Here is a 27,620-nt window from a genome sequence, read left to right as displayed (position 1 = left end):
AACCAAAGTGCAGGAGGAGGAACCCCTAAAACATTATTTTAAAAGCTCAAAAAGTTCTGTTTAAAACAAATGGTCTGGAAATTTAGGTTCTGTGATAGAATCCATAAACTGGAAAAAAAATTGAGAGCAAATAGTGGTATATGCTGAAATGTATGATGCCATATGTAATTCCATCACATTAAACATTACATAAGGGGATAAAGAATTACTAGATGCTCCTCCCAGCAAACCAAAAATAAAGCTCAAATCTCCTGCAAACCTCACCTTCCCCACTTCTTTAAGTTATTAATATATTTGATCATAAAATTCATACAAAAGAGGTAAGTTGAATTGAATTGGCTATGTTTGCTAGCAGCTAGTTCAATTAGCAGTAAATTGATTACTCCAGTTTACGATTATGCACAGCAGCAATTTTTAAAACATGGCAGTGGATTCTATTTTCTGTAGATTAAGGCTCAAATCATTCATTTGGGTGCATCCATTTCTGGTCACCCCAATGTGAGATACTGAGGGCCCAATTCTTCAGAGATTGTGTGTGTGCCCAGAACTCCAATTGAAGTTAATGGGAGCTGCAAGCGCTCAATACCTTTGAAAACCAGCAGGGCACCAAAAACTTAAGCATGAAAGATTAAAGGAAACTCTTGAATGTTTGAGCTTATTGCTTACTGTCTCTAGTCTGTAGTAAAGAAGATACACTTTGTGTTTAGGTAAGACTCACTTTGACAGAATATTTGATATGCTTTAATAATCTTACTTTTATTTTCCTCTTTTCCCATCTCTGTGTCTACTCTTACCCAACCTGTATCTGTCAGCTTTGGACAAGCTTAGCACTCAGCATCTGTACCACCCTACCCAAGTGGAGATTGTGCAGTCCAACGTAGTGTTTGACATCAGCAGCCTGATGCTCTATGGTACCCAGGCTGTGCCTGTGAGACTGAAGATACTGCTGGACCGACTCTTCAGTGTATTGAAGCAGGAAGAGGTGCTGCACATCCTGCATGGCTTAGGCTGGACGCTTCGGGACTACGTGCGGGGCTACATCCTTCAGGTAAGAAGAGGTTTAAAGCATGTAGTAAAAATTGTTTGGCTGACCATTATTTTGTATGTTAAAGTTACTAACAGTTGTGCACCCAACATGCTTTTTACTAAAAGTCTGTCCTTTTAACTGTGGATCTTTAGGGTAAATAACTGTGAGATGTACTTGACATGTTGTACCTTGACTGTGGTACAGTATATAAAACTTGCTAGTTTACCTAAGGTACAGATTCCTATCCACAGTATTCCCTTTTACTTCCCTACACTTAGTGTAGGAAATACCTTGAATACTGCAAATACTGAGGTTACTTAGCTGCAAGCCTTATTTAGATACTAAGGCAACTGGCATGTTTTCAGGGGCTACCACTCAACTTCTATAATCTGAAGTCGAGTGCAGTTGCTCTTTCCTTCCTTCACTCATTTATTTTTGAGGGAGGACAACTATCCTATAGTATATTAAAAAGCCATATTCCTGATATAAATTCATGGTTAAAAGCTAACCTTTGAGTTTTTACATGTACTCTTACAGGTTTATAAACCCATTCCTTTTGTAAAATTGTAACAGCTTGATTTAGTCACAAAAAATGGCATTTCCTTTAATCTTCACCCAGTCACCTGCATTAAAACATGGCACCCGTTAGCTTCCAAGATGATTTATTATGCTAACTGTTCAAAAGGGGATTTTAGATCTCGTGTCCTATACCGCATGGTGCTGAGTGCCCTACATTGCTACGGGCTTCCATGGGAGTTGAGTGCGCTCAGCACCTTACAGATTCAAGCCCATAATTTGGACATACCCAAATGAGCCAACCTTGATTTTGAAGATTACTATTATTGCATTTTTGTATTTATTTTATTAATTTATTTAGGCACAAATAACATACTTGGCATGGTACAGAACACAGAGGAGTCTTTGTCCCTGCCCAAAGGAACTTTCAATGCGTATTTCTTTTATTGCCTGTTTCATGCAACATCCTTTCTGTAGAGGAAGCTCATTAGCCTGCACATAATTACACAGTCCTTGATAGATCACGTTTTCAAAGAAATTATCTTAAAACTCCTTCTAAAAGATTGTCATCGTAAACAGTTCTGCATTGTAGACAAAAAGCAAAGAAAAAAAAGGCAAGTTTTTTAGATTATTTTAGCATTCTTTATGGATTTTTTTTAAAGCTAAATTTTACAGGTGTCTACAGGTAAAATATAATCTGCTATGATTGTAACCCAGTTTCAGAAATTAGAATTGATCTTTTCAGAAAACATGAATGCGCTGTGTCTTGTTACATGCTGTAGTTGCTAATAGGTGGCTTGTATTATTGACAGAATATGGATATTTTTTAGTGATGCCCTGTATGCTTTGCATTACATTTTAAATTCCTGGATTCTGAAGATTGTTGTTTAAAAAGGGTGGAAAAATCCTAGTATCCAGATGGTTCCAGATGACAAGCTTGCTTCCTATTTAGAGACAAACTGTTCGTTTTCAACCATATGATAAAATCAAGATAAATATAGGGTCGGAAACAACATTGCAAGCCTCGGATCCGATTCAGTAACCCTTGCAGGCAAGAAGAATCTCACTGAAATCAGTGAGACTGCTCATTTAAGTGTTGCAGAATCAGGCAATTATCTGTTGGAATCATCTGAAGATATGCAAGAATGGAATGTAATATAATTATATAGAGGATTATAAACAGTCACACTGTGCGTCTGAATGGTGTAAAACCCTATAATACACCATTAGGGTAGAGGTCAGTTTATCTGGCTAAAACTCAATCGTATTGTAGCCCTCAAGGCATCAATTTTACCATTATTGCACTCAACAACAGTATATTGAATATTATGTCAGTTAAAGAGAATAATTATTGAGGCGAGTTAAGGGCGGCTGTTAAAGTCTTACCACATATTGACTTGGTTTGCAATTGGCTGTAGATTGTGTTACTGGGCAGATGAAGACGTACTGCAAGAGACTTAGTCAAGTCTGTCTATTCGTTTAGCTCTCTAATTTTGTTTGTATTAACGCTAGAAAACAAAGTATATGGGGGAAAAGAGAGTTCATAAAACATGTTCAGTGAAACCTGAAGGAATGTGATCAGAATCTTTGCTACCTAACATTAGCATTTATGTTTTGGTTTTTAAATAAATACATTGCAAGTAACTTTTTCTTTAGTGGAGGAGGCTGGTGTAAGGTAGATTCTGTATGGGAACATGTGGTACCCTAGCCACCGGCACTTTGAGTTTACAATAGTGAATATTATAGTGTGTAGGTTTTTCTGTGAGGGTCATCACTGTAGAACTTGAGCACTTCCCAGATATTACTCTGTTTTTCCATACAAAAAGCTGGGTATGGAAGTATTATTAGCCTCATGTTACTGATGGGGAGACAGAGGCCTAAAATTAATTGTCAGAATTCACACATGGAGTCTGTGGCAGAATGGGGAACTGAACCCAGATCTCCTGAGCGCCAGTCCAGTGCTGTGGCTACAAGGCCTTTCTTCCTTTTGCATGCAAATTCATTTCTGTTATAACCTAGTGTATTCACTTGCTCAGAATTTTCCCATATGTATGTACACAGCCAATGTGCTTGGATCTACATAGCAAAAACTTGTCATGTTTTCAGGAAGTTAGCTGATTTCAGCCACTCCCCTATCACATAGGGGAAACTAGGACCCAGGTGTTCTTCCCCTCCCCCTGCCTTGTGACCTTGGGGGAAATTTGCAGATAGTAACTAGTCAGAGACTTCCGTGGATAGGCGCAGCTGGGGAAGCTTCCAGGCACAAACATTCAGATATTCTGAGAACTTACAACAGTTTTGGCTGAACTGTCTCTGCCCTGTGATGATTGGCTGTTTCCTTCAACCTTCTCCCTCACAGTCTCTTCACCTCAGTTTTACTGCACACCTGCCCCTCTGAACCTCTTCTTCCCTGCCTTGTCCTCCCTCACCTCCCTTCCCATCCGGGTCCCTTCTCCCTTTACTTTTCTTTCCAAGTAGCTGATCCCTTCCTAACTAAATCCACCAAAAGAAGAAAAAAAAAATCACAGGACTAACATGACATTGTTTGCTACCATCATCCTATCCATAGTCTAGGTCCGTAATGAAGGGGAATCTCAGCAGCAGTGGCCATTGCAGATCTCCATGCACCTAGTCCTGAATACAAATTCCATAGAGCTGGTTTCCATCCAATGTAGAAATTCTGATATTTCAACGTTTGTTTTTGTCCTGAATGAGGATAAAAAGTCAAAATACTGGAAACTTTCACGGAACAGTGAGTTGTGAAAAACTTTGATTCGGAAATGTTGAAATGCTTTGTTTAGATGTTTCCAGTCAACACCAAACATTTCAACATTCCTGAACTGAAATATTTCAGTTCAGTTCAACAAATCAAAACAAAATATTTTGCTTGGCTTGATTTGACATTAGTCTGTGTTCCCCCAAGCTGCCGTGGAGTCTGGTGGAAGTTGTAGTGCAGGTGCCTCATGCCTCCATTTACCTCTATGGATTGGGTTCCTCACCTGAACAACAAGGTGCATCCTATGGTGCACCTTGGTAAAATGATTCCCATAATGCACCACAGTGACTCAAAGATAGGGAAGACCATAGAGCACTGTGTGAGATGTAGTAACAGCTAGGGAGCCCGACTCAAAAAGGAGAATGGAAGCATGAGGCACCTGAACTAGAAAAACCTATGAGACATCATGGCAGCTCAGGCAAACACAGACTAATGTCAAACTGACCTGAAACTAAATGGATCCATTTGGTTCAAGAAACTAAAATGTTTTGGTTGTGTTAACCTGAGCTGATATGAACTGTAATGTTTTTATTGTCCCAATGGAAATTTTTAAAAAATGAGTACAATCAAAGCTTTCCCACAGATTGCCATCAATAAAATTTTCAGGGAAAATTCCCAACCACCCATATTCCAGAACAATTTACAGAGGAACAGGAGAGGCACACCTAACCCAGCCAGTGGTAAGCAAGTCAGACAGCAGGGCTGTGCTGGTGTATGTTTGTCTTCCACACAGGTGTGATTCCCCTGGCTTTTGGCTGCTCAAGGATTTTGTCTTTAATAGTGAATTTAAAAAGTAACTTGGACGGGTAACATTTTTTGTGCTTATGGAATGACTTGTTGCATCATTCAGCCAAACCCTTAATGGACCATTATAATGATACAACACTGAGCACAATAGGCAACTCAGGGCGTTGGTAATGTGATAGTCTTTCACCAGGGTTAGAATCTAGGCAAGGTCGATAATGGGGGAAAGTCATTAACACCTGTAAGTTGTTCAATGGCCAGTGCACAGTGAATGGTGGTCTTTATCTAGTCCCTGGTGCACAGGTGTACACATCATAATTGACACTGGTTGACAATCTGATAAGCAATCTCAGCAGAAGTAATGTGGGAGACTAAACTATTCTTTCATTCCTAGAGTGTGATCCCAGGGAAGGGAAACTGTCTGGGCTATATCCATTCTGTGGACAAAAAAAGGGCTTTAGTTTTTCCGGCTGTTAACCTGTTGTCTACCAAAAGAAATGAATTTGTTTTATTTATTCTACTATTCTGGTACTGAACTGTAGGTCTTCTCACTGAGAAAGTGCAATGTGAATCCATTTTTGTGTCAGTGAGTTCTTCTGTCATCCAATTTAAATATGCTGGTTCAGATTCTGGCACCCTTACTCTGGCTCAACTTCCATTGATTTCAATTGGGCCATAAAGAATTGCTTAATGTGAATAAGGGTTGTAGATGATGATCCTTTACAAATAATGTTTTTATGTTGTTGTTCATAACAATTCAGTACTTTTAAAAGCCTTTCATGAGCAATTAATACTTGCAGCATCACAATACAGATGGGGAAGTTAAGGCACAGACATCAAGTTAGTGGCCAGGATTAGAGTCTAGGTATTCTTTATGCTTTCCTGCTCACATACCATCTGCAAAAATCCTACCATAGGCATTTTGTTAAGAATTCCACTGCTGCTGCATGACCCAGAAAAGACTCCAGCTCAGTCTCCCATTTCTGTGATGGCTCTGCAGGGCTAACCAGACTACAAAGAGATAAACACTTGTAATAGTCACTGAAGTCAGCTGAATACACAGAGGGAGTCAAATAAGATTGTTGTTTTTCCGCGGACACTTTTCTGATGATAACTGCACCCTAACTCAGTCAAGTTGGACATGCTCTATACTCCATGGTGTAGTGTTTTTTTAAACTCCGTTTTGAAATATATATTTTTTTAAATCTCTGAAGTGTACCCACATCCATATCAGAGTCAGCAGGGAAATGGATTGTTCTTTTGACCCATTTTTGCATCGAGAGTAGGTACAGGTGTTTGAGGAGAGACCAAAGAACTGTAATGTGTTTTTCTCCTTTTCTTTCCAGTCCCCTGCATAATCACTAACCTGATGTGGCTATGGACATTCTTTAACTATCCTTAGAAGTAAATATTGCTCACAATCGGATTTGCCTATGGCAGCTTACAATAAAGCATTGGTAGTGAAGTTCAGGATAGAAAGCATTACCCTCCTTGAGCAGAGTGCATGTCTGCATCTCAGCTTTCCTGTCTATTACGATCTGTTAGAATAACACGGTGCCTAGCTAAGGATATTTGTACACTACAGTTCCTGCGGTGGCACAGCTACGATGCTGCAATTGTTTAGACCAGGCCTAAGATGCTCGTGTTTTTGCTATCAAGCATAAGTGCAAGACATTCCTGGGTTTATGTAAGCAGTTTCCTGAAGAATCTCCACTCAACACATAAGCATCACTAGCAAAAAAAGAGCACTTTGGAGATATCAGTTGGGCTAAGGATATGTGTGGTAATGGTAACATACCTTCTTAAACTCAACACTATCCATTAATAACAATCATAAGTCATGTGAAATTGCAGTCCCAAGACAAGCATTTCATCACAACAAGATTCCATCTAATTGGATAATACCTACAACACATTGTTTATGATGATGAAAATAATTAAACCAAGAGGATTTTTGCAATCTAATGGTGACATGGGTAACAAGCCAAAAATAGTTGTATCCATTTCAGTCAGAGAAAATTCTTCTGCTTTTCTTTCAGATAGATTGTAAGAAGATGCAACAAAATGACAGCTGACAATTACCTACCATGAGTACAAAGAAAATGTATTTCATGTATGTTGGGTCTCTCTGCATTTAACAAAGGGTTCTTTCTCCCATCTAAGTCTGGCTGTCTCTTTTTCTAAGTGTATTTAACATCAAACTATCTTTATTAATGAATACTTTGCAATTGTTTAGCAAATTCCATCTGAGGATCTCAGAGCAGCTTACAGGCATTCATTAATTTAGCCTTGCCACATCCCTGTGAGGTAGGTGAGCATTATCCCCTTGTTACAGATTGAAAAAATGAGGCATCAAGAAGCTTAATAGGCAGCAGATTAAAAGAAACAAAAGGAAGTATTTCTTCACACAACGCACAGTCAACCTGTGGAACTCTTTGCCAGATGATGTGGTGAAGGCCAAAACTATAATAGAGTTCAAAAAAGAACTAGATAAATTCATGAAGGATAGGTCCATCAATTGCTATTAGCCAAAATGGGCAGGTATGGTGTCTAGTCTCTGTTTGCCAGAACCTAGGAATATGCAACAGGGGATGGGTCACTTGATGGTTACCTGGTCTGTTTATTCCCTCTGAAGCACTTGGCATTGGCCACTGTCGGAAGACAGGATACTGGGCTAGATGGACCTTTGGTTTGACCCAGTATGGCCGTTCTTATGTTATGTTCTTTTGTTCTTAAGTTAGGAGGCTTACCCAAGAAAGTCTGGTGCAGAATGTGGAATAGAACCCAGACTTCCACCTCCTAGCCCAGTCATTTCATCACCTTTCCATGTTCAGTTAATAATTGCCACTGATATTTAAATTATTTGAAGGTGGAAGGGAGTTACCTTTCATTTATGGCTTTATTAATTCTGCCTTTTTTCAGGTTTGCGCAGTATATTCTGCTCTGTATTTTCCTTCTCTTATTTGTTGTTTCATTATATTCACTTTTGCTCCTTTGCTCAAGTGTTCTCTCTGTTTAACTTCTCTCTGCCAAGACCCCCAAACCCTGGCAGTTTTCAGAGCATCTGTGTGAATGAAACGTAAATTGACTACTGTACATGCTGCTTATTTCTTGCTTTCAGTCCCTCTTTTTCTTCCTCTTGCTTTTCTCTTTCCAGTCCCACTTACTCCCTCTGTTGTCCTTTTCTCCCAACTCCCTTTCTCCTCCTCCATCCCTCCTTGAGCCTCATCCCTGTTCAACTTCCCTTCCTTCACCACTCCCTCCTCTTTATCACATTATACTAGGCCAACTGACAGAAATTCTGGGCCCCAGGGCCGTCCCTGGGCGGAAATGATGAATCCATCACTTCTGGGACCACCCATGACGTCCTGCAGGGCCCCCGCCCAAAGCGTGGGGCTGGGCAGTTTACATATGCCATTCACCTCCTGAGTTTTCCATTCCACCCACAGCACCTGCCTCTTAAAATCCATGGTTATGATCAGCTGGAAGAGTTTCTTCTTTTCCACGAGCCAGCTTAAAGTGACTCCCCTCATTTGCATGAAATAAAGGGCCACTACTGTGCTCCTTTCTCTTTTGTATTCATTTCAGCTGTTCTAAGCCAGCAGTGAATATCACCTACACTCTCAGCTGAAAAGTTCAAATAAACTTTAAGGACTGAGAAGGGGCAGGAAAGCACAAAGATTCCGAGCCATCACACAGCTCTTGAGCCACAGGGAAGCAGTGTTGTGTAGGAGGACAGCAGTGTTGCTCTGACTCCAGTGTGCAATGCTTTCAAAATTTGTGTGTGTATCTGCACTTACCTTCCTATCATGCTGCTTTTGGTACCTTCGACTCTGTAGCACCACTCCCAACTGTCCTGATGATATATATCTCCTCAATATATGTTTCACTCTATATGCATCCGAAGAAGTGGGCTGTAGTCCACGAAAGCTTATGCTTTAATAAATTTGTTAGTCTCTAAGGTGCCACAAGTACTCCTGTTCTTTTTGCGGATACAGACTAACACAGCTGCTACTCTGAAACCTGTCCTGATGATGTGACTTTTTAACTTTTATCACACCCATTCACGCTTATATGCTACCTGAACAGGATAAGAATGGGAGAGAGGCCAAGAGTTCATAGGCACTTCTGAATGTGTCACCAAGTCAGGTTGCATGACAGTAGAGGCATGGAAAACATGCAAAGACAATTTAGGTTTTCAGAATGTGTGAAGCGGGAAAATACTGTGTGCTGGTGCTCTGTGACTTGTCTCTTGCAATGAAGCAGAGGGCTGACTAATCCCAACTGATCAACAGTGGTGTATGTAATGCTCATATATAGTGGTTGCTAGGAAATAGTCAACCTTTATGCAGTTGCCAACCAGTGGTATCTGAGAACAAGAAATAACTAGACTATCTCAGATACCTCAGGGTGGCAAAGGCAACTATTGCATGGCTGGCAAAAGCAAAAAGAGACTCTGTAGATGTATGTTTCTTTTACCAGAGAAGCAGTCCTGGTTGTTTACAATATTGGGGCAAGCGGAAGCAGTGGTACGGAGCACACAGTCATCCCACTGACTGACACATGGTTTCACACAGCTGGGCACAGAGCGTGGAAATGCCTGTTACTGAAGGTCTGTCAGGCATACACCAGAACCATGTGTGCTTCTTTTTAAACTGAGCCGAAAAGCTCTTTAGCTGCCAAGAACTAAATTAATGGTTCTATTTCTTATGCAACAATTGATGAAATCACAAACACCTAAAACAGAGCGAAGAGGGGGGAGGCGCATTTTACTTCAGTCTCTTTGCTTCTTAAGGTGTGAGTGATGCCATCAAGTGAACTTGGGTCTTGGCAGGTAAGCAAAGGAGAAAACAATTTTCATCTTTCAGAAATTCCAATAACTCTTTGTGATCATAAACCTTAAATGATTGTTTTAAAATAAATAAAATGGGATAATCTGTGGGCATGTCCAGTGTTATCCTCCTCTCCTGCGCCAGAGAATCACTCTTCTCACTGAACACGCTCATTTGAATCAGTCATCAGATCAGATTCTCCATGAAGTTCACTTGGCTACATTGAGGAGCTCTGACTCTTGCTGTATTTGGGGTCAAAAGGCAGGGGTTAATGCCAATGCCCAAGTTCCATGTGAGCAGTGCAAGGATCTTTTTTTTTTTTTTTTTTTTTTAAACACCTTATATTAGTGAGAATAGCTGTGCAGTCTCTGCACCCAGAACCACAGAGATCAGCATTCTCTCCCTCCCCCCTTCCATCCCCCACCGTAGTACTAAGTTTAGTGCCTCTGCTCACTAAAGACCAGTATATCTGTCTCCTGATGACTTCTGGCTGAATTCAAATTGTGGTCTTGGAGGTGAAAGGGTCAGTGCATTACCCAGTCAGCCACATATCAACTGAGATTAGCTCAATTAGAGAGTACTTAGTATTTGGATCCTTCCAAACCATGCCAGTTAAATAGTTAGACTTTCCCCAATTTAGACACCTACTGCCCTTATCTTGAAATTTGGGGGTAGTTTTGATTGCCTATGTGTCAGAGCTGGCTTCAGGCAGTATGAAACCTAGGACCACGGAGACTTAGGAGTCAGGAAAGCCCTCAGAGACTCAAACTTGTCATCTATCTAGCATCAGTTGATTTAATGCTTTTCTTGAAGTCTAAGGGATCTCAGGGGGACTTTTTCCCCTTGCAGCACTGATCTTTCAATGAGGTACTAGTGCTTGTCCTAAGCAATAACAAAGAATAACAGTGAAGTGTGAATGACTCTTATTAGAAGGGGTAAATGTCATTAACACTTATTGTTGCCTTCTAGGCAGTAAGAGTACAATGCCAAGCACAGAGAGCGCAACAAAAAAACCTACCTTAACACTGTACATTCTGAATCTATAAGGTTAAACCCTTATATTTTAATTAAGGAATTTAGTTTTATTTCCATTTAAGAAATCTCTCCTGTGTGTTGGTTGACATTTATGTAGAAATGGGAAGGAGCATGTCCTTGTGTCTTGAACACTTGACTTGGATTCAGGAAACCTGAATTCTTCTGCTGGCTCTGTTTTTTTTAACTCGTTGCGTGACTCTTCTGGGTGTCAGTTTCCCTCATGTACAAAATGATCCTAATTAATATTTGGGTGTTGTAAGACTAAATTAGTTAATGTTTGTAAAGTGCTTTTGAGATCCTCAGATGAAAGGGGGTATGTAATTACTAATGGCTGGTCTATACTAGAAAATTAAATCTATCCAGTTATGTCGCTCAAGGGTATGAAAAATCCACAATTCCTGTGCAACACTGTTAAGCCAACCTAAATCCCAGACTAGACAGCTCTAGGTCAATGGAAGAATTCAACCTAGTTGCCACCTCTTGAGAAGATGGATTTACTACAGCAATGGGAGTACCCCTTCCGTCACGGTGGTACATGTCTACATGGAAGCACTGCAGTTGTGCCGCTGTAGTATTTTAAGTGTAGACATAGCCTATGTAGTAGTATTGCTAAGTAAAATTCTGAACGTCACCACTGTCTGGAATAGGATTTGTCGGTAATTAATTTTTAACATAATCTTTTTGGCAAACTTGAGAGCAAAAAGATTGTATCATCTTTTAATTTTGGGACATTGTGGATGATTTTTGCCTTATTATAATAGACAAAAAATTGTGTATTTGTGTCTGCGTATATACAGTCTTGAACTCCAGACCCCGTGAACTTAATGACAGAATTCCCATTAACTTAAGTGGGGCCAGGATTTCACCCTTGGAGTCTTACAATGCCTCCTACAAGAAGGGTGTGGAAGTCAGTGTTATTCATTGACATTCATCCTGCAGAGCCAAGAAATCTCTTGCAGGAGTAGTTGGAATTTTAAGGCTGCAGGACTGTATTATGTCTACATAACATATATGATGGTGTGATCTGCTAAACAGGAATTTGATATGGCAGTATTGAGTATCGCCAACCCCAAACATTCAAAAATCATAAACCAGAATCCCAAAATTGTGAGATTGTTTAATCATGAGATTTAAAAAAATGGATTTTTGGTTCTATTTGCCTGTTTGTATTTGAGCATTAGGGTTCACGTTTTTAAGCTTTTCTCCACAACCATTAGGCTTTCTTTCTTTCTTTCTTTCTTTCTTTCTTTCTTTCTTTCTTTCTTTCTTCAAAAGAACTTCAGGAACAGTGGTTTAAGAACACCACCTATTATCATGCAGAAGTCATCCTGAATCACTAATAAATTATGCAGGACATCCCAAACAGGTTTTTATATCCCACACACACTCCTATGTATGTCGCTTCTTTTATAGAAAAACTTTTTAAAGCTTTAGCAAGTGTGACAGACCGAGACCAGTGGGGTACAGGAGTCTGGTAGAGGGCAAATATACTGGTCACTGGATGAGTAGTTTTCTGTTCCCTGAGTGACCAGAGCAGGGGCTGCACTAGAGTAATCAGGAACCTGCTAGAACCAGTTAAGGCAGGCAGGCTAATTAGGACACCTGGAGACAATTAAGAAGCTGCTAGAATCAATTAAAGCAGGCTAATCAGGGCACCTGGGTTTTAAAAAAAGGAGCTCAATGCAGTTTGTGGTGTGAGTGTGAGGAGCTGGGAGCAAGAGGCGCAAGGAGCTGAGAGTGAGAGGGTGTGCTGCTGGAGGACTGAGGAGCACAAGCGTTATCAGACACCAGGAGGAAGGTCCTGTGGTGAGAATGAGGAAGGTGTTTGGAGAAGGCCATGGGGAAGTAGCCCAGGGAGTTGTAGCTGTCATGCAGCTGTTACAGGAGGCGCTATAGACAGCTGCAGTCCACAGGGTCCTGGGCTGGAACCCGGAGTAGAGGGCGGGCCCGGGTTCCCCCCAAACCTCCCAATTGAGCTGGACTGTGGGTTCTTCCAGAGGGGAAGGTCTCTGGGCTGTTCCCCAACCCACATGGTGAATCTCTGAGGCAAGAAAATCCACCAATAAGTGCAGGACCCACCAAGATAGAGGAGGAACTTTGTCACACAAGTGTTAAATAATTATACTGGTACTATTTTTCATTCCTTGCAACTGTAAAGCCAGCTTCCTCCTTGTCATGAGTCTACCCAGAAAGAGAGAGAAATGATCACTAACAACATTTTAGAAAACTCTAAAAATAGCTTTTCTGGGTACATCATCACATTTTTTAAGGGCCGGTATCTTGGGACATTCCAGAACTAGAAGAAGCAAGTGCTGCATGTCCCACTGGAAAACTTGAACTCTCTTCCTCTTTCGTTGGTATAAAGTTCCCATTTTTTAGACGCAAAGGGTTGTTAGATAATGGATGTTACCACTGTCAGTGGTCCAGACCTGCCTGTCAGTGGTCCAGACCTGCCTATCAGTCATCCTATGCCTCAGACCAAGATAATTTTTGCTTTTGTTTTTGAGGTGTGGGAGCAGAGGTGGAGGGGGGGAGGAGCAGGAAGGAAAAATGTCTATGGCAGATTGTTTTGAAAATAAGTAAGTATTATTTTGACTGTTTGAGACTTCTCAGAGATATGGAAAGTTTGAAGCTGGAAGATGGATTAGCACAGGTGAGGTGATCAATGGCACATGATGAATGTTATTTAGATATCACCAGCTCATTGTGATGGGTTCCCCTGGGGTTCCACCTGGAACTGGGATACCACTGAGCTCCCTGACCCATCAGCCTGGGCTCCCACTCACTCTGTAATGCTGTGACAAGCTGCAGACATGCTTCCGGTATCTCACTTTCACCAGCACAGGGACACATTCAGCTCTAGTAACATGCAGACAGGCTTTCTGACCAGCCCCTGCATGGGAAGGCTATACAGCTAAGGCACTTACCAGCTTCTCAGGCGCACATCTTCTCTGGAGGGTAAACCCAAAATTATACCGTCTTGCATTGCACCGAGAACTATACAGCTTAAGCTCATAAAATTCACCCTCTCCCTCAATGTGGAGAGAGAGATGCAACAGCTTTCTGCCCCAAGTTATGATTTTCACACACTGGTTTTAGAGAAAACAAAAACAAGTTTATTAACTGCAAAAGATAGATTTTAAGTGATTATAAGGGATAGCAAACAGATCAAAACACGTTACCTAGGAAATAAACAAAAATGCAATCTAAGCTTAATATACTAAAGAGATTGGATATGAGTAGCAAGTTCTCACCCTAATTGTTGATTTAGGCAGTTTGCAGAGATCCTGGAGGGGCCAGCTGTGCTTGCTTGCAGCTTAAAAACCCCAAGTATTCTTTTTGCAGGCTAGGAATCCCTCTAGCCTGGATCCAGCCCTTCCCTCCCCCCATCCCCCTTCAGTCCTTATTCCTCAGGTATTTTCAAGAGCCTTCTTTGGGCGGGGAGTCAGTGAAGAACCACAATGAAGTAATTCCCCTGCCTTAATAGCTTTTGCATATGGCGGGAACCCTTTGTGTCCAAGCCTGGTTCCCATGCCTGGTCAGTGGAAAAACACTGGTATTCCAAGATTAAGTCCAGTACCAAGTAATTTGATCACATGCCTGTGTAGGGACACAGCAGACATGACTTGTAGGCTGTTTGTAGCATCCTCAGGAAGGCTCCCTGGTGGGAGATTATCTTATTCTAAGACCTATTGTTCTCCCTAATGGCCCTTCCCAGCCAGATTTCATTCTGCCTAGTGGGCATTCCCCAGGTGTAAACACGTTTGTAATAGATGCATAAACAATATTCCTAATATCAGATACCAAAATGATACATGCATACAAATAGAATAATCATATTCAGTGAATCATAACCTTTTAAATTATCTATTACATAACCTATCTTGCATAAAATATATCATAGTTATGCCATAATCTCATCATATAATAATATTACTATAAAATACGGGGTGTGATGCCACACACATATTTGGTCTTGCGTGTAATATTACAACGGGGAAAGTAATTTACACCTATTGAGGTGGGGGGGTGGCTAGTTGGAACACACTGGCCTCATTTCAGCAAGGTGCTTAAGACCTTCCCTAATTTTAACTTTAAATCAGTGGGAATTGTGGCCATAGCCTCTCTGCAACCAACAGAAATTCTCCCTCCCAGTGCTTCCTCTCAGACGGAAGAACTCGATGCCCCTTACATGATGATTGTCATTTATGATGTGGATGTCACCACCGCCTATTTGGTCTTGTGTGTAATGCTAGCATGGGAGCACATACACATGAAAAGTGCCAGCTTGACAATTCTGGAGGCCAGTGTTCTACCCATGTACAGAACGGGTATTGTATTGGCAATGGCAGTTCAAGCTTCCTTATGTCACCTCCCAACCATCCCTCTAGAGGAAGCATTTCTAAGAGAGTGTATCTGTCTATTTATGAATTTAATATATATTACAGAAGACTTGTGTCAGACGCTAGTTGCATTTTGTATGTTTTGGGTTGATCTGCTGACTGTGTCCTCTTAATTGATTTTTATTTGTTGATTTTATTACTACACTCATATTAATGTATAAACAGTGAGAGGAGGTTGTTTTGGGGTTGTCTGTAAGTTTGAAGGGTATTTAGATAGCTAGGAGAAAATGGGCATACCTGTGGAAGGGTTAGCTCTAACTGAAGAGGACCACAAGAAACAATGTAGGGCTCACATGGTCACTGTCCCCAGATGTGCAGCTGTGTAATGTAAATCATCTGGGTTCCATGGTTTAATTGAGACATTGAGTTTAAAAAGTTTTAACTTATAGTGTGCTTGTTCTGTTGACACACAGTAGTCTGCAGTATCAAAAATATCAATGGAAATGTAGTACGTTAACAGGCAACTACTCACTTTACCAGTTTAAAGACTTGTTGGCGGGAGTAGGGTGAAAATATCAACACAGTAGAAAACTTCAGTCTTCTGGGTTTAAAAATGTTTCTGATCATTTAAATGTCAAGCTAGTTCGAGGTTCCTTAGATGTCTGGGAGATTTGAAATGAATAGACATCTCATACACTTGCAGATTTATATATTTTCCCCAGCAAATAACTTTGGTAGCATTAGTGTTAATTGTTCAAGTGTATTTTCCTCACAATAGTGCAAATGCTAAAAAAGAAAGAAAGTCATAAACGAAGACATTATTCACACACAGCACAATAGTAGGATCCAAGCATTAGCCCACCATTGGCGGCCACACAACTACACTAATATCTCACTAACACGCTCACTTTCACTTCAACAATGCTGTTATCCACAGTGCACACAAGAAAGAAATGAAAATCACACTGCCATGCAAAACCTTAGTTCCTGTTGTATTGTACAGAAGTCCACATTTCTTATTGGCTCAGCTCCATTTCTCATTGTCAGAACCTAAGCCCCAATTCAGCAAGGTACATAAGCACATGCACATGAGTAGTACTATTGACTTCAGCAAGTTGCTACTCATACCTTTAAGGTTAGGCACATGCCTAAGCACTCTTCCGTATTGGGGCCATCATGAAGGTCCGTTACCTCAGTCACTTCCCTTTGCAGCTGGGATCACTAAACTCAGCCACTTTCCTGGAAAGGCTGCCATTTATTTAAAACTGTAAAGCTTTGAATGGGAACAAATTACAGGTCACTACAATAGTGATTGAAAATGACAAAGTTCCTAGCAAGTTTCCTTTGTTTTTAACTCTTTCTTCTCCTGTAGATTCCCCTATGGCACTTCCCTGATGTTTATTTGCTCTAGAGAAGTCGAGCAAAAAAACCTGGGATTTGTGGGTGGGTGGCAAATTCTGCATTCTGAGCCTCTTGAATGGGCAAATCCTGTCCTACATCTCCTGTCAGTGATGGAGAGCCCATTGTGCATGAGGGCAGGAGAGCCCAAATTAGGGTGTCCAGAGCCCCTGTGTGCCAAGTTGCCGCACTCCTTATGTGCTCACCATGAACAGGGAGTAAGTGGAAGGGGAAAAAAAGAGCAAAGCCACCTCACAAGTCCCCTGCCTGTTCCTTTCCCCATTCCCTTGGGGTGGTCGTATAGGAGGAGACAGTAGTGGCCATGGAGTAAACTTTGCAAGATGATTCCGTTCCTTCCTGGACCTTGCAGGCCTCCCTAATCTAAAGCATAGACCTACTGCTCAGGCTATTCAGGGAGCTAAGAATTTGCCTAAAGTGCTAAGCTGATTTAAAGGTATGAACAAGCTACTAACATGAGTTTCTGTTCTCTTCGAAATGAGGCTGGACATAATTTACTTAATACGCTCTGTGAAAAAAAGGAAAGGGGTTTTGGAAAAGCAGTTTAAGAGCTACATTGATACATGAGAGATTGAGCTAATGTGAAGAATACAGTACAGCTAAAGAATCAGATGCAAGGAATGGAGGAGTTTTAAAATGTTATGTTTCCATCAAACTTTGGCATGTTTAAAAACCAGCCTTCCTTCCTAGTATCCTGGCCTTTTATTTCTATTGGCAGCTTGTAGTTTGTGTCACTCAAAAATTTATAATGAATCCATAAAAAATAAATAGTATTGCATTTTGTTTGGGGAAAACAGGAGATCTGCACTTTGACAGATTCACTTAGATGGGCTGACAACATAACTGCGTTTTGGTGTGCATGGCTTTAAAAAAATGTTGGACATATTTTGTGTATAGCCCTTTGAGAATTAATTCTGACCAGATTACACTGTAAATAATGTTAACAGTCATAAAATAAACACAGCCGTGGTTTGTACCATATGTTTTGTAATTATTTTGTGGCTTCTTTTTTGTTTGTTTTTACTAATAGGGAGCCTAGTGATAGCTCTGTGAAGTTGTGTTTATGTATTGCCGAGGGGGGGCGGCGGGAGGGAGTAAATTAAACTTGTACTTTTAAAAAACTTGACTTCACGCACGAGTGTGTCTGCGCAAATTTGGGTATTAAAACAAAAAAAGGCTCCAAATATGTAGTCTCTAACATTACAAACACAGTATAATAATGTTTGTGTGGGACAGATTTTGGTATCTAATTTAATAGCACCTTAGTCCATGAGCAGTCCCATTTGAAGTCCGTCCATTCCCCATTTGCCCCTGCCCCCACTCTTTTACTTGGGCTGCTTAAATGCACCTGTATTTAACAAACAGAGAGAGAGAGAGAGAACAAGGATTTGGTCAAGAATATTTTTGGAATGCAAATGTCTAAATGTTCTGCATTATTGTTGCCCCTTTATTTCGAGGGAGGCAGGGGAAAATGGCGGTTATTTTGATATAGAATAGATCTGATAGCATAAATAGAAGGTGAACTGTTGCTCACATCATGTTACTTTTCTTTCCTTATCATGAAGGGCAGGTTGTCCATCCCACCAGAAGCTGCCACTATTAATGTTTGATAAGATTTTTGCTACTTGTTCTGTCCTATTGCCCATTTGCACGTACATGTTATGCAGCCCCTTTTTCTGTTGCCTTTGCTTCATCCTGTATCATCCGCGAGTAAAGTCTTTTCCCGGTTGCCTTGTGGACTATAATATGTCTTCAGCTATCAGTTAAATTAGGTTTCTCAATTCATTCATTCTGTTTTCCTCTGATTTAGCAGAAAGCTTGGATTTTTCTGGCTGATGCAGCCAAAGGAAGAAGGCATGCAGTGCATTTGTGTGGCTTCTAGTTTTGTGTTCTAAAATGGCAACACAACGTGTAAATTTCTTCTGCACACTGGACTTATTCCATGCAGTAGTGGTACCAACCAACAACACACGGAAAAAAGCATATAGCAGTGGGAAAAAAGGAGTGGGAGAAACCATCAAGTGGCCAAAACCATGAAGAAATTGGGGAAGGAGCAATGCAAATTTTAGTCGTCTTTTTTTTTTTTTAAACAAATTTAAACTGGGATTTTTCAAAGGAGTCTGTGTGTGTTTTCTGCCCAAATCCCATTGACATTCAATGGGGAGTTGGGTGCCTAATTATCTTAGGTACTTTTGGAAGCTTACGTTGTGTGAAAGAAAAAGGTTTCACAAAACATAATATTTAATGGAAACGTTTTAATGCAAAGTTTAAAACAAAAGAATGAAAACAGATTGGTTTAAATTGAAGCATTCTCTTGAAGTGTTTGCAATCCAGATATTGTAGAATTGTTCTACTGTGTAATAGCCAGGATGAAACTGACAAGGAACTATATTTTAAATTTCTTACAAAAAGTAAGTCAAGAATATATATATGGTGAATAGTACAATAAGTACAGATTTTAAAAATTATTTCAGTTTCAATAATCTCCGGTTACTTGTAAAACCTCAGTTACCAAAATTGGGCCCAATCTTGCAAACACTTAAGGAAGTGAGTATCTTTACCATCTTTTTATGTGTTGGGGATTGAGCTTTTAGTTTTCTAGTCTTGGTTAGTTTTGCCTGCCAGGATCATGGGAGTTAGAAATGGAAAATATTATTGTACTGGTAGGTTATCTCGTCCAGAGGTTCCCAGCCTGTGCTTTTTGGACCACTGGTGATCTATGGAGCACTTGCTGTCTGTGGAGAGTGTGTTGATCTCATGGCACCTGGTCCTCTTCCCTGCTCCTAGATGCTGAATTGCATTAAAAGACAACTAAAATATATTGAATATTTTCCTACTATTATTTTTTACATATAAGCAATTACTCTAAATTGCTACAGGGATGCTGTGTGACTGGAAATGGGAGGGGAGGTAGTTCAAAAACCAATCTCTCTATCAACATAATGAGCTCCACGTTATCAAAAATTTCAGAAACCCCGATGTAGTCTATCTTTCTGTCAGTGTAGAATTGTTCTCTGGGTTGTGTGTGCTGAAATCCTGGTGGAGAGGGCAGTACATAGACCTGGAGAAATAGATTTGATAGAGTTTTTCCAGGCTGCTTTTAAATATACCTAGTAGAAGAGTGTCTGTAATTCCCTTGGGAGGCTATTTAGGTAACTAATATAGTGTAGGCATTGTTAGAAAATTATATAATAGGTTTAATAATGTAGCTCTCAAATTTGGGAGAGGGAGAAAAGAAGTGCAGAAATTATCTCAACAATACAAATTAATTATTCCTCCTATCAAAAGAAAACTTCTCTGAAAACATCTCCCCCCTTCATTATTCTTGTCGGTGAAGGACAGATTCAGCATCTGTTCTCCTGCGAAAGCCCTCAGGAAAAATTAAAAATCTGTTCTTGCAAATTCATCATTATTATTAAGAACCATAATTCACCTCGTGGTTATCTCAGTCCTTCTTCAGCTCTCATCTGAGCTCCATGATGACACTACCTTCTTGAGCGAGGCATCGTTCCAGCCTCGTCTCATCTCTCCCACCTTAATTTGTAGTGATGCGCTGCAGTTTGGTGACAGGCAGTTGTTCGTGCTTGAATAACCCGAGATTTGAATTCTACAGTTTGTGGCATCCATGTAATGCTTAGCAGTAGGTACAGCTGTTAACTATTCGCTTATAAATAATCTTTTTTCCCCTCTCAACCTGTCTCCCAGGTAGTGTACCTGTCACCATTAATAACTCATCGCCAGCTCCCCTGTGATTTGGGCCATCACTTGTCATTCACAGTGGAGCAGTGCTCTGGCCTGCTATTGAAGCTCACACAAGCTCCTTCAGCTATTCACTCATCCCAGCAGCTGTATTGTTTCAAGTTTCTGACTTACGGGAAATTACGTTGATGGCTTTCACAGCCAGACACCTGACTCATCCCCTCACACAACTAATTTCACACAAAGTTTTGCCTGGGTTTTTAAGAAATGTCACGTTGTCCTCTCAGGGCAGTAAATTTGAGATAAATTGTTCAAAGCTCATCCATGTCCTAACTGGCAATGCACCAAGGGCCCATTATATATAATAATTACGCGCACATATGCTTAGCTAATAGCATACTGTATATCACGTTGTTTGTATTGTGGTAGCACCTAGAAGCCCTAGTCATTGACCAGGACTCCATTGTGCTTGCTCCATTGTAAAAACACACAACAAAAAGTCACTTGAGCACACACATGCTTTCGTTACCAGCCTTCTATTAAACATTTTTTTTACTCTGTATGATTGGATAGTGTCACTTAACTTTTATGAGGAGCCCAGATTGGGGCATTTACTATTGTTGCCTAATCCTTGGTTTCTATAAAAATCTGTTATAAGAGGTGGACTAGGGTGGGGAAATCAAGACACAAATCTCATGAACAAAGACAATGCTTTGAAAATGCACCCTAACGTGAAGTGATGTGAGGGTAGCAGCTACATTTGTTGATTTGATTTGCTGGTTTAAGATAGTTTTCCTCTTTACGTATCCCATTAACAGACCTGGGTGCATAGCAGAGTGATGACTTTGAACCGCTTTATTCAATTTAGCAGCTCTGATACTCAAATTGGGTTGAATCTAGAGCTGATCAAAAATTTTCCAGTGGAGTATCTTCCCATTAGAAAATGCTGTTTTGTGACAATCAAAACTTTCTGCAGGAATGTGTCAAATTTGATGAAATTTCATTTAGGAAAAAATTAGGGGTGGGGAGAAGGTGTTTCAAAAAGATCAAAACAATCTTACTAGAATTCTTTCCAAAATAATCTTTAATTTTGAAACTTGAGCTTATAATTATAGTAAGATATAAAATAAAAATGTCAAAATCTGAACAAAATGTTTCAATTTTTATCAAAATAAAATGTTTCCATTGACCTGAAATGAATTTTTTTCAAACATTGTGTTTCAACATTAATATTGAAATTTGTTGTTTTTTCATTCCAATTTGGAATAAAAACAGATATTGAAATGTTGGAATTTCCCATGGAACAGAAATTCCAACTTTGACCAGTTCTGTTTGATTCCCTTGAAAGAGGTTTGAAGGCTGTCCTGGCTCTGCAGTGAAAGCCCCATGTTTGTGACCTTTCTCAGGTTCTAACCCCATCCCCAGGCTAACACAAGTTGGTGACAATGAGATAAAGTATTTGGTCTTTCATAGTAATGTGCACATATCGTGCTGTTCGTTAGCATGTGATAATGCTATCCATCTCAGAGAAGATGTGGGAGGAAAGGGTCTGTGCTGACCGTCACTTTGAATGATGCTGGTGAATAAAAGACAACCCCTTAAGGAAGAAATTGGCAATATCTCATCACCACAAATGTGGGATCACCACACATTCACAGTATACTCCAGGCAACAGTGCAACCCATCATTTTCTGAAGGGAATGCTTCCTTGTGCAGTAGAATGGCAAGGCTCTTTTGTGAAAATAATATAGCACACTTGTGGAGGGGCTTTTCATCTAGATCTCAAAGAACTTTCCAAAAGTGGGTACTAATTATTCCCTTTTTAGGGTTGGAGAAACTGTAACACTAGGAGGAGAAATAACTTGCCCAAGGTAACACTTTAACGAGCAGAGCCAGGAATAGAACTTGCGGCCCTTAACTCTGGGACCTGTGTGCAATCTAGTAGATCTGAAATGCGCTAAGCTCCTTGGGCCAGGCACTCAGCTGATATAAATGGGTGTAATTCAGTTGAAGTCAATGAGTGAAATTTATCCCCAAGCAGAGGGCCAACATAAGCATTATGCACCACTTCAATACCATCTAAGATCTGTTTTGAGGACATAAGTGGTGCATGGCCCTTTGCACAGGGGTGGACCTCTCTTGGGCATCATTAAACTGGACGGTTCCATTCCTCCTCTTCCTGATGGGGTGGATATTTGGAAGCCCTACTTTTCATTGAAATAAAAGCTTCTTCCTAACAATTAATTATTAAGTGTTCCAGGGCTTTATTATATATTTATATGTTCTCAAGAGCTCTTCTCTCTCCCTCTCTCTCTCTCTCACTATTATAATGTCATTTTGATTGCAAGTTTCAGAGTAACAGCCGTGTTAGTCTGTATCCGCAAAAAGAAGAACAGGAGTACTTGTGGCACCTTAGAGACTAACAAATTTATTAGAGCATAAGCTTTCGTGGACTACAGCCCACTTCTATGCATATGCATCCGAAGAAGTGGGCTGTAGTCCACGAAAGCTTACATTTTGATTGCAGTTCACTCGCTTCACTTCTCTTTGTCAGTTCATGGCCCTCTCACCCAAACAAGATGACACACTCATTGCAAAAGGGATGCCAGCAGCCCACCAAGGTTGTAGAAACACAAATAAATAAAATGGTGTTTTGTTTGCTTTTTGTGTAAAAGCAAACTCTATGATGATTATAGATCAGATTTTTTTTTTCACACACTGTCCTTCTGTGAACATGTTTTCATTTGTATGCCCGGGGTCACTTTAGACACAGAATGCCTCTGTATTTATGACTCCAACTGTTTTCCACAGCAAGAATATGATTTGACCCCAAATTTATTTTCTGTTTATTTTCTTTCTTCTCTCCCCTCTCCCCGTGCCCCCGCATCTATGCATGTGAATAGTAATCCTCATTAAGGAATGTCCAAAACACAGACGTTCTCTCCCTTCTCCCCCTTCCAGTGGTCACTTTCAACAGCCACTTGAGTAGCACAAATCAGATGTGAAAAAAGATTCTCAGATACTGCGTGTGCTTTGTTGGAAGTGCTTTATTTCTCCCTCTGCGGTTCAGCAAACTAACTTTTTGCTGGACACAGTGGGGTTAAAAGAGAGTTAGCGGTTTGGTCTTTTGGCATTTTCCAGCTGCTCCTCAGGAGAATATAAAGTGCCTGTGGAGCAGGTCCAAACCAGTGGATGTTTAAGGGAAGAAAAAAAAGTTAGCTGAAGAGCAACATTCTTGTGTGACTTAGTTACCTTCTGTCGTGTTAAAAAAAGATTGTTGTGCTTTACAGTTTTAAACACCAAAAAAAAAAAAAAAAAAAGTTAAAAACACCAAATGACCTCCAGGCCTGTTGGCTCTTGAAACTCAGTTTATCAAGTCTCCTCCGCCTTTTTCCCTGTAAAAATCCAGAGTGAAGTGTGAAAAGCATCAGAAAGTCTCATTTGTGCCAGTGCAGCCTTTTAGTCGCTTGCCAGCACCTTCATCTCTTCATATGTTTCTAGCTAAGGTCTAACATGGAACAAAAACCCGACAGCAATAGAGACCAGATGCCGGTATTTCTTCTCTGTCACTTGGCTGCTGAGCAGATGGAATTTATATCAATCGGGCATGCTAGGAGGAAGAGGCCGTGGCAGCCAACATGTGGAACTGGGGCTGAGTGACATTTTTGCTAATGTTTTGTCCTTGTAGAACATTATGCTTCCTCTTTGCTTATGAGCTGTGGTTTTCCTGACTCAGACGAGGTTCCAAGCCCAGCTGGAATGGCTGTCCCCCCACCCTCCCCCCCTTTCAAGGGAGTGCTGGGAGCTATGGAGGAGTAGTGGGGCCCCGCACAATGGAGCTCTTTATTAAAATACCTGACATCTGCATGCAATGCACCCAAATCATCTTAGCTGAACATAGGAATTCACTGGGCATTACCAGTCACTTTTTGTCTGTTTTTGTATGCTTGTTTGATTTATATAATGAATGAGTGCCTCTGGCAAAGGAGTACTTTGAGCATATTATAGGACAGGAGCAATTTTCCAAGAGGTATTGTCATAGATGGTCTCAGAATAAGAGTATTAAAAGCAACAACAACAACAAAAAAGAAAACAGGTTTTTATTCCTGTCTTCAGTCACCCTTTTAAAAAAAATAAAAGCAGCAAAATATTGAGAAAACTTCATAAAGCATAAACTACAGCAGTCTCCATGTCATGCGGCCATTCTGTAAACAGAGATCTAATACTGCAGAAGCCTTAGATTTCATGTAGTTAGTGGAGTTTTGAAAGTTGATATCAAGATTGCCTGTGCACGAAAAAAAAAATAGTAGATTCAGTTTAAATTTGCCAAAATAAGCAAAAAAAACCCAAATTCATTAGATTTAGTTCTTTTCAAAGTAAAAGAGTGGGGGAGCTGTAGTGATTTCTGCTGAAGCAATATAACACGCACAGAGACATACTTGAACATTTTAGTGGCCAAAGCTGTGAAAATACTACCGGGTCAATACGATCAGGGCCAATTCAGCTGCTCCGACGAGAGTAGCCGTGTGACTACTTCAGTGAATAAGAACTCCTCCGCATGAGAAAGGAGCCGCAGAATCAGATCCTGAGTTTCTGCCCTCACTGTGGCTGAGAGGTGTGATTCCTAGTGTGGGTAGACAGACTTGCACTAGCTCCATAGGAGTGTGGACATCTGCAGCTTGGGCTGGTCACCTGAGTCCAAGCCGCCTGACCCCGCTGGGCCCGAGCTTGTGCAGTGAGCCCATGCTGTGATGTCCCCAATGCTATGTTTGGCGTGCTAGGGTGGGTTAGTGAAAGCCTGGGAATCGCACCTCCCAGTTGTATTGTCGACATATCCTGAATGTCAGAGCACTGCAGCTGTATCTGAGTTAAACTATGTATAATCACAGGTGTGAATTGTTTTACTAAACCTACTTTTTTTTTTTTTTTAATGTACTTAATAGTACCTTGAGGGATTTTGTTGCTTTTTTAAGAAGGGGTGGATGCAGGGCCGGCTCCAGGCACCAGCGCAGCAAGCTGGTGCTTGGGGCGGCCAACGGAAAGGGGCAGCACGTCCAGCTCTTCGGCGGCAATTCAGCGGCGGGTTCCTCAGTCCTTCTCAGAGGGAAGGAGCTGCCGCCGAATTGCTGCCGAAGAATGAAGGCCCGCCGATCGTGGCTTTTTATTTTTATTTTTTTGCTGCTTGGGGTGGCAAAAACGTTGGAGCCAGCCCTGGGTGGATGGGATTATTTTTTGGACCCCGTGGATCTCTGATAAACTCTGTTTCCCTCCCTTGACTCATTGCCCTCACCCTAAAGTCTCCATCAGGCCTGTTTTCCTTCTTCTGAGAACGCCTTTGTAGCTCATCCTGATTTATCTGGAGAGGTCACTAGCAAGTTGATGTGAGGTGTTACTTCCTGTGCCAGGTTGTGAGTGAGCTGCCTGGGCATTGCGCCTTGCTGGCCTGGGAGTGAAGGACTTGTGTGCATGCTTAAACTTGGGTCTCCCAAGTGGTATTGAGGGTTGCCAACTTTCTACTCGCACAAAACCGAACACCCTTGCCCCACCCACTGCCCCACCCCTTCTCTGAGGTCCCGCCCTCTCACCCTTCACCCTTCTCCCCCCCCGTCGCTCACTCTCCCCACCCTCACTCATTTTCACCAGGCTGGCTCAGGGGGTTGGGATGCAGGAGGGGGTGAGGGCTCCGGCTGGGGATGTAGGCTAAGGGGCGGGGGCAGAGATGAGGGCTCTGGGGTGCAGGAGGGTGCTATGGGCTGGAATTGAGGGGGTTGGAGGGCAAGAGGAGGATCAGGGTAGGAAATTGGGGTGCAGGAGGGGGTCAGGGGTGCAGGTTTCGGGCGGAGCTTACCTCAAGCAGCTCCCAGAAGCAGCGACATAACCCCCTCTGACTCCTGTGCAGAGGCGTGGCCAGGTGGCTCTGCATACTGCCCCGTCTGCAGACACCATTCCTGTATTTCCCATTAGCTGTGGTTCCTGGCCAATGGGAGCTGCGGAGCCGGCACTTGGGGCGGGGGAAGCATACAGAGTCCCCTGGCTGCCCCTACGCATAGGAGCCGGAGGGGAGACATGACGCTGCTTCCAGGAGCCGCACGGAGCCACGGCAGGCAGGGAGCCTGCCTTAGCCCCACTGCGCCAACGACTGGACTTTTATTGGCCTGGTCAGCGGTGCTGACTAGAGCCTCCAGGTTACCTTTTTGACCGGGTGTTCTGGTCGAAAACTGGACACCTGGTAACCCTAAGTGGCATAGAGAATTTTGCTTCCTATTAAACTTCTGGCAAGGCCAGGAACTTTACATATGTTGTTTTTTAATGTACTCAGCCATTCTAGTTTTGTAGAGAGTCATGTCCTATTGAGGCATTAAGTAATTCAGTCTAGGTAACCTAAAGTATGACATAGGTAAATGCAAATTATATAGCAACGTAATGTTATAAAAACTTAACAATACCACATTTATTATCACAACACTAAAGCCATACATAAATGGTAGGTATAAATGAAATGTATCAAACTACAACACAACCTAACTCAATAGTCTAAAGCCCTGCAAATTAGGTCCAGTTGTGCACAGTGCTGAGTGTCTCCTGCAAGACGGTGAGTGTCATCAACTTCAATTAATTTCTGTGTAGTTTGAGAACACGCAGCACCCTGGAGGATTCAGCCCTTTCTTCTAGTCTCTCTTCTCATTCTGAGCTGTTGGGCCTCCTCATTCCCCACTGATTGCAGTGGGCATTGTTGGTGCTCGGTATCTTGGAGAAGTGAGCTCTTAGTGAGCTAATTTTTCAGCCCCCTCAAAATTGTCTCATTATTGAGCAGGTTTGTGCTTAGCTTTTTCTGGGAGATTTTTTGTAATATTTGCTCTTTACATTATCACAGTGCATGAAACCAATGAAACACTTTAAAGTCTCTTTCTTAAAATGAAGCTGCTATGTTTTAGAGAGCACTCTTACGTTTCTTATTGGAATGAGACGTCTGCGAATTAACTCTTCCATATCTTTTCCTGTATGTTACGCTAAGCTGTTCAAGCATGGTGAAAAAGCATTTTGATGTGATAAAACTGTGCTCGTAATTAGACTGAGTTCTGATAAGTTTCAGCCTGTGACACTTCAGCACAGTATGAGGATGGGACGGGGGGATGGAGGGAATTATCATAGGTCATAGACTTTACCGGTATGTTTAAAATTATTCATAAAGAAAACTGCCATAAGGGAGTGGCCTGGATGGGCACCTCAGT

General features: G+C 41.3%; 1 protein-coding gene across 6 annotated transcripts in view; it reads left to right on the top strand.

The window, feature by feature from the left end:
- The window catches only part of BNC2 (basonuclin 2), a 401,509-nt gene that overhangs the window by 286,340 nt on the left and 87,549 nt on the right, over positions 1 to 27,620 (top strand). For all 6 annotated transcript variants that reach the window (XM_054032367.1, XM_054032365.1, XM_054032369.1 and 3 more), the window contains one exon: positions 813 to 1,048. In XM_054032367.1, coding sequence (XP_053888342.1) covers positions 813 to 1,048 — 236 coding nt within the window. The remainder of the gene's footprint in view (positions 1 to 812; positions 1,049 to 27,620) is intronic.

Source organism: Malaclemys terrapin, chromosome 6 (assembly GCF_027887155.1).
Source record: "Malaclemys terrapin pileata isolate rMalTer1 chromosome 6, rMalTer1.hap1, whole genome shotgun sequence".
NCBI classification, from domain to species: domain Eukaryota; kingdom Metazoa; phylum Chordata; order Testudines; family Emydidae; genus Malaclemys; species Malaclemys terrapin.
Note: the sequence above shows the minus strand (reverse complement) of the source record. Positions and strands in the feature narration are given on the sequence as shown.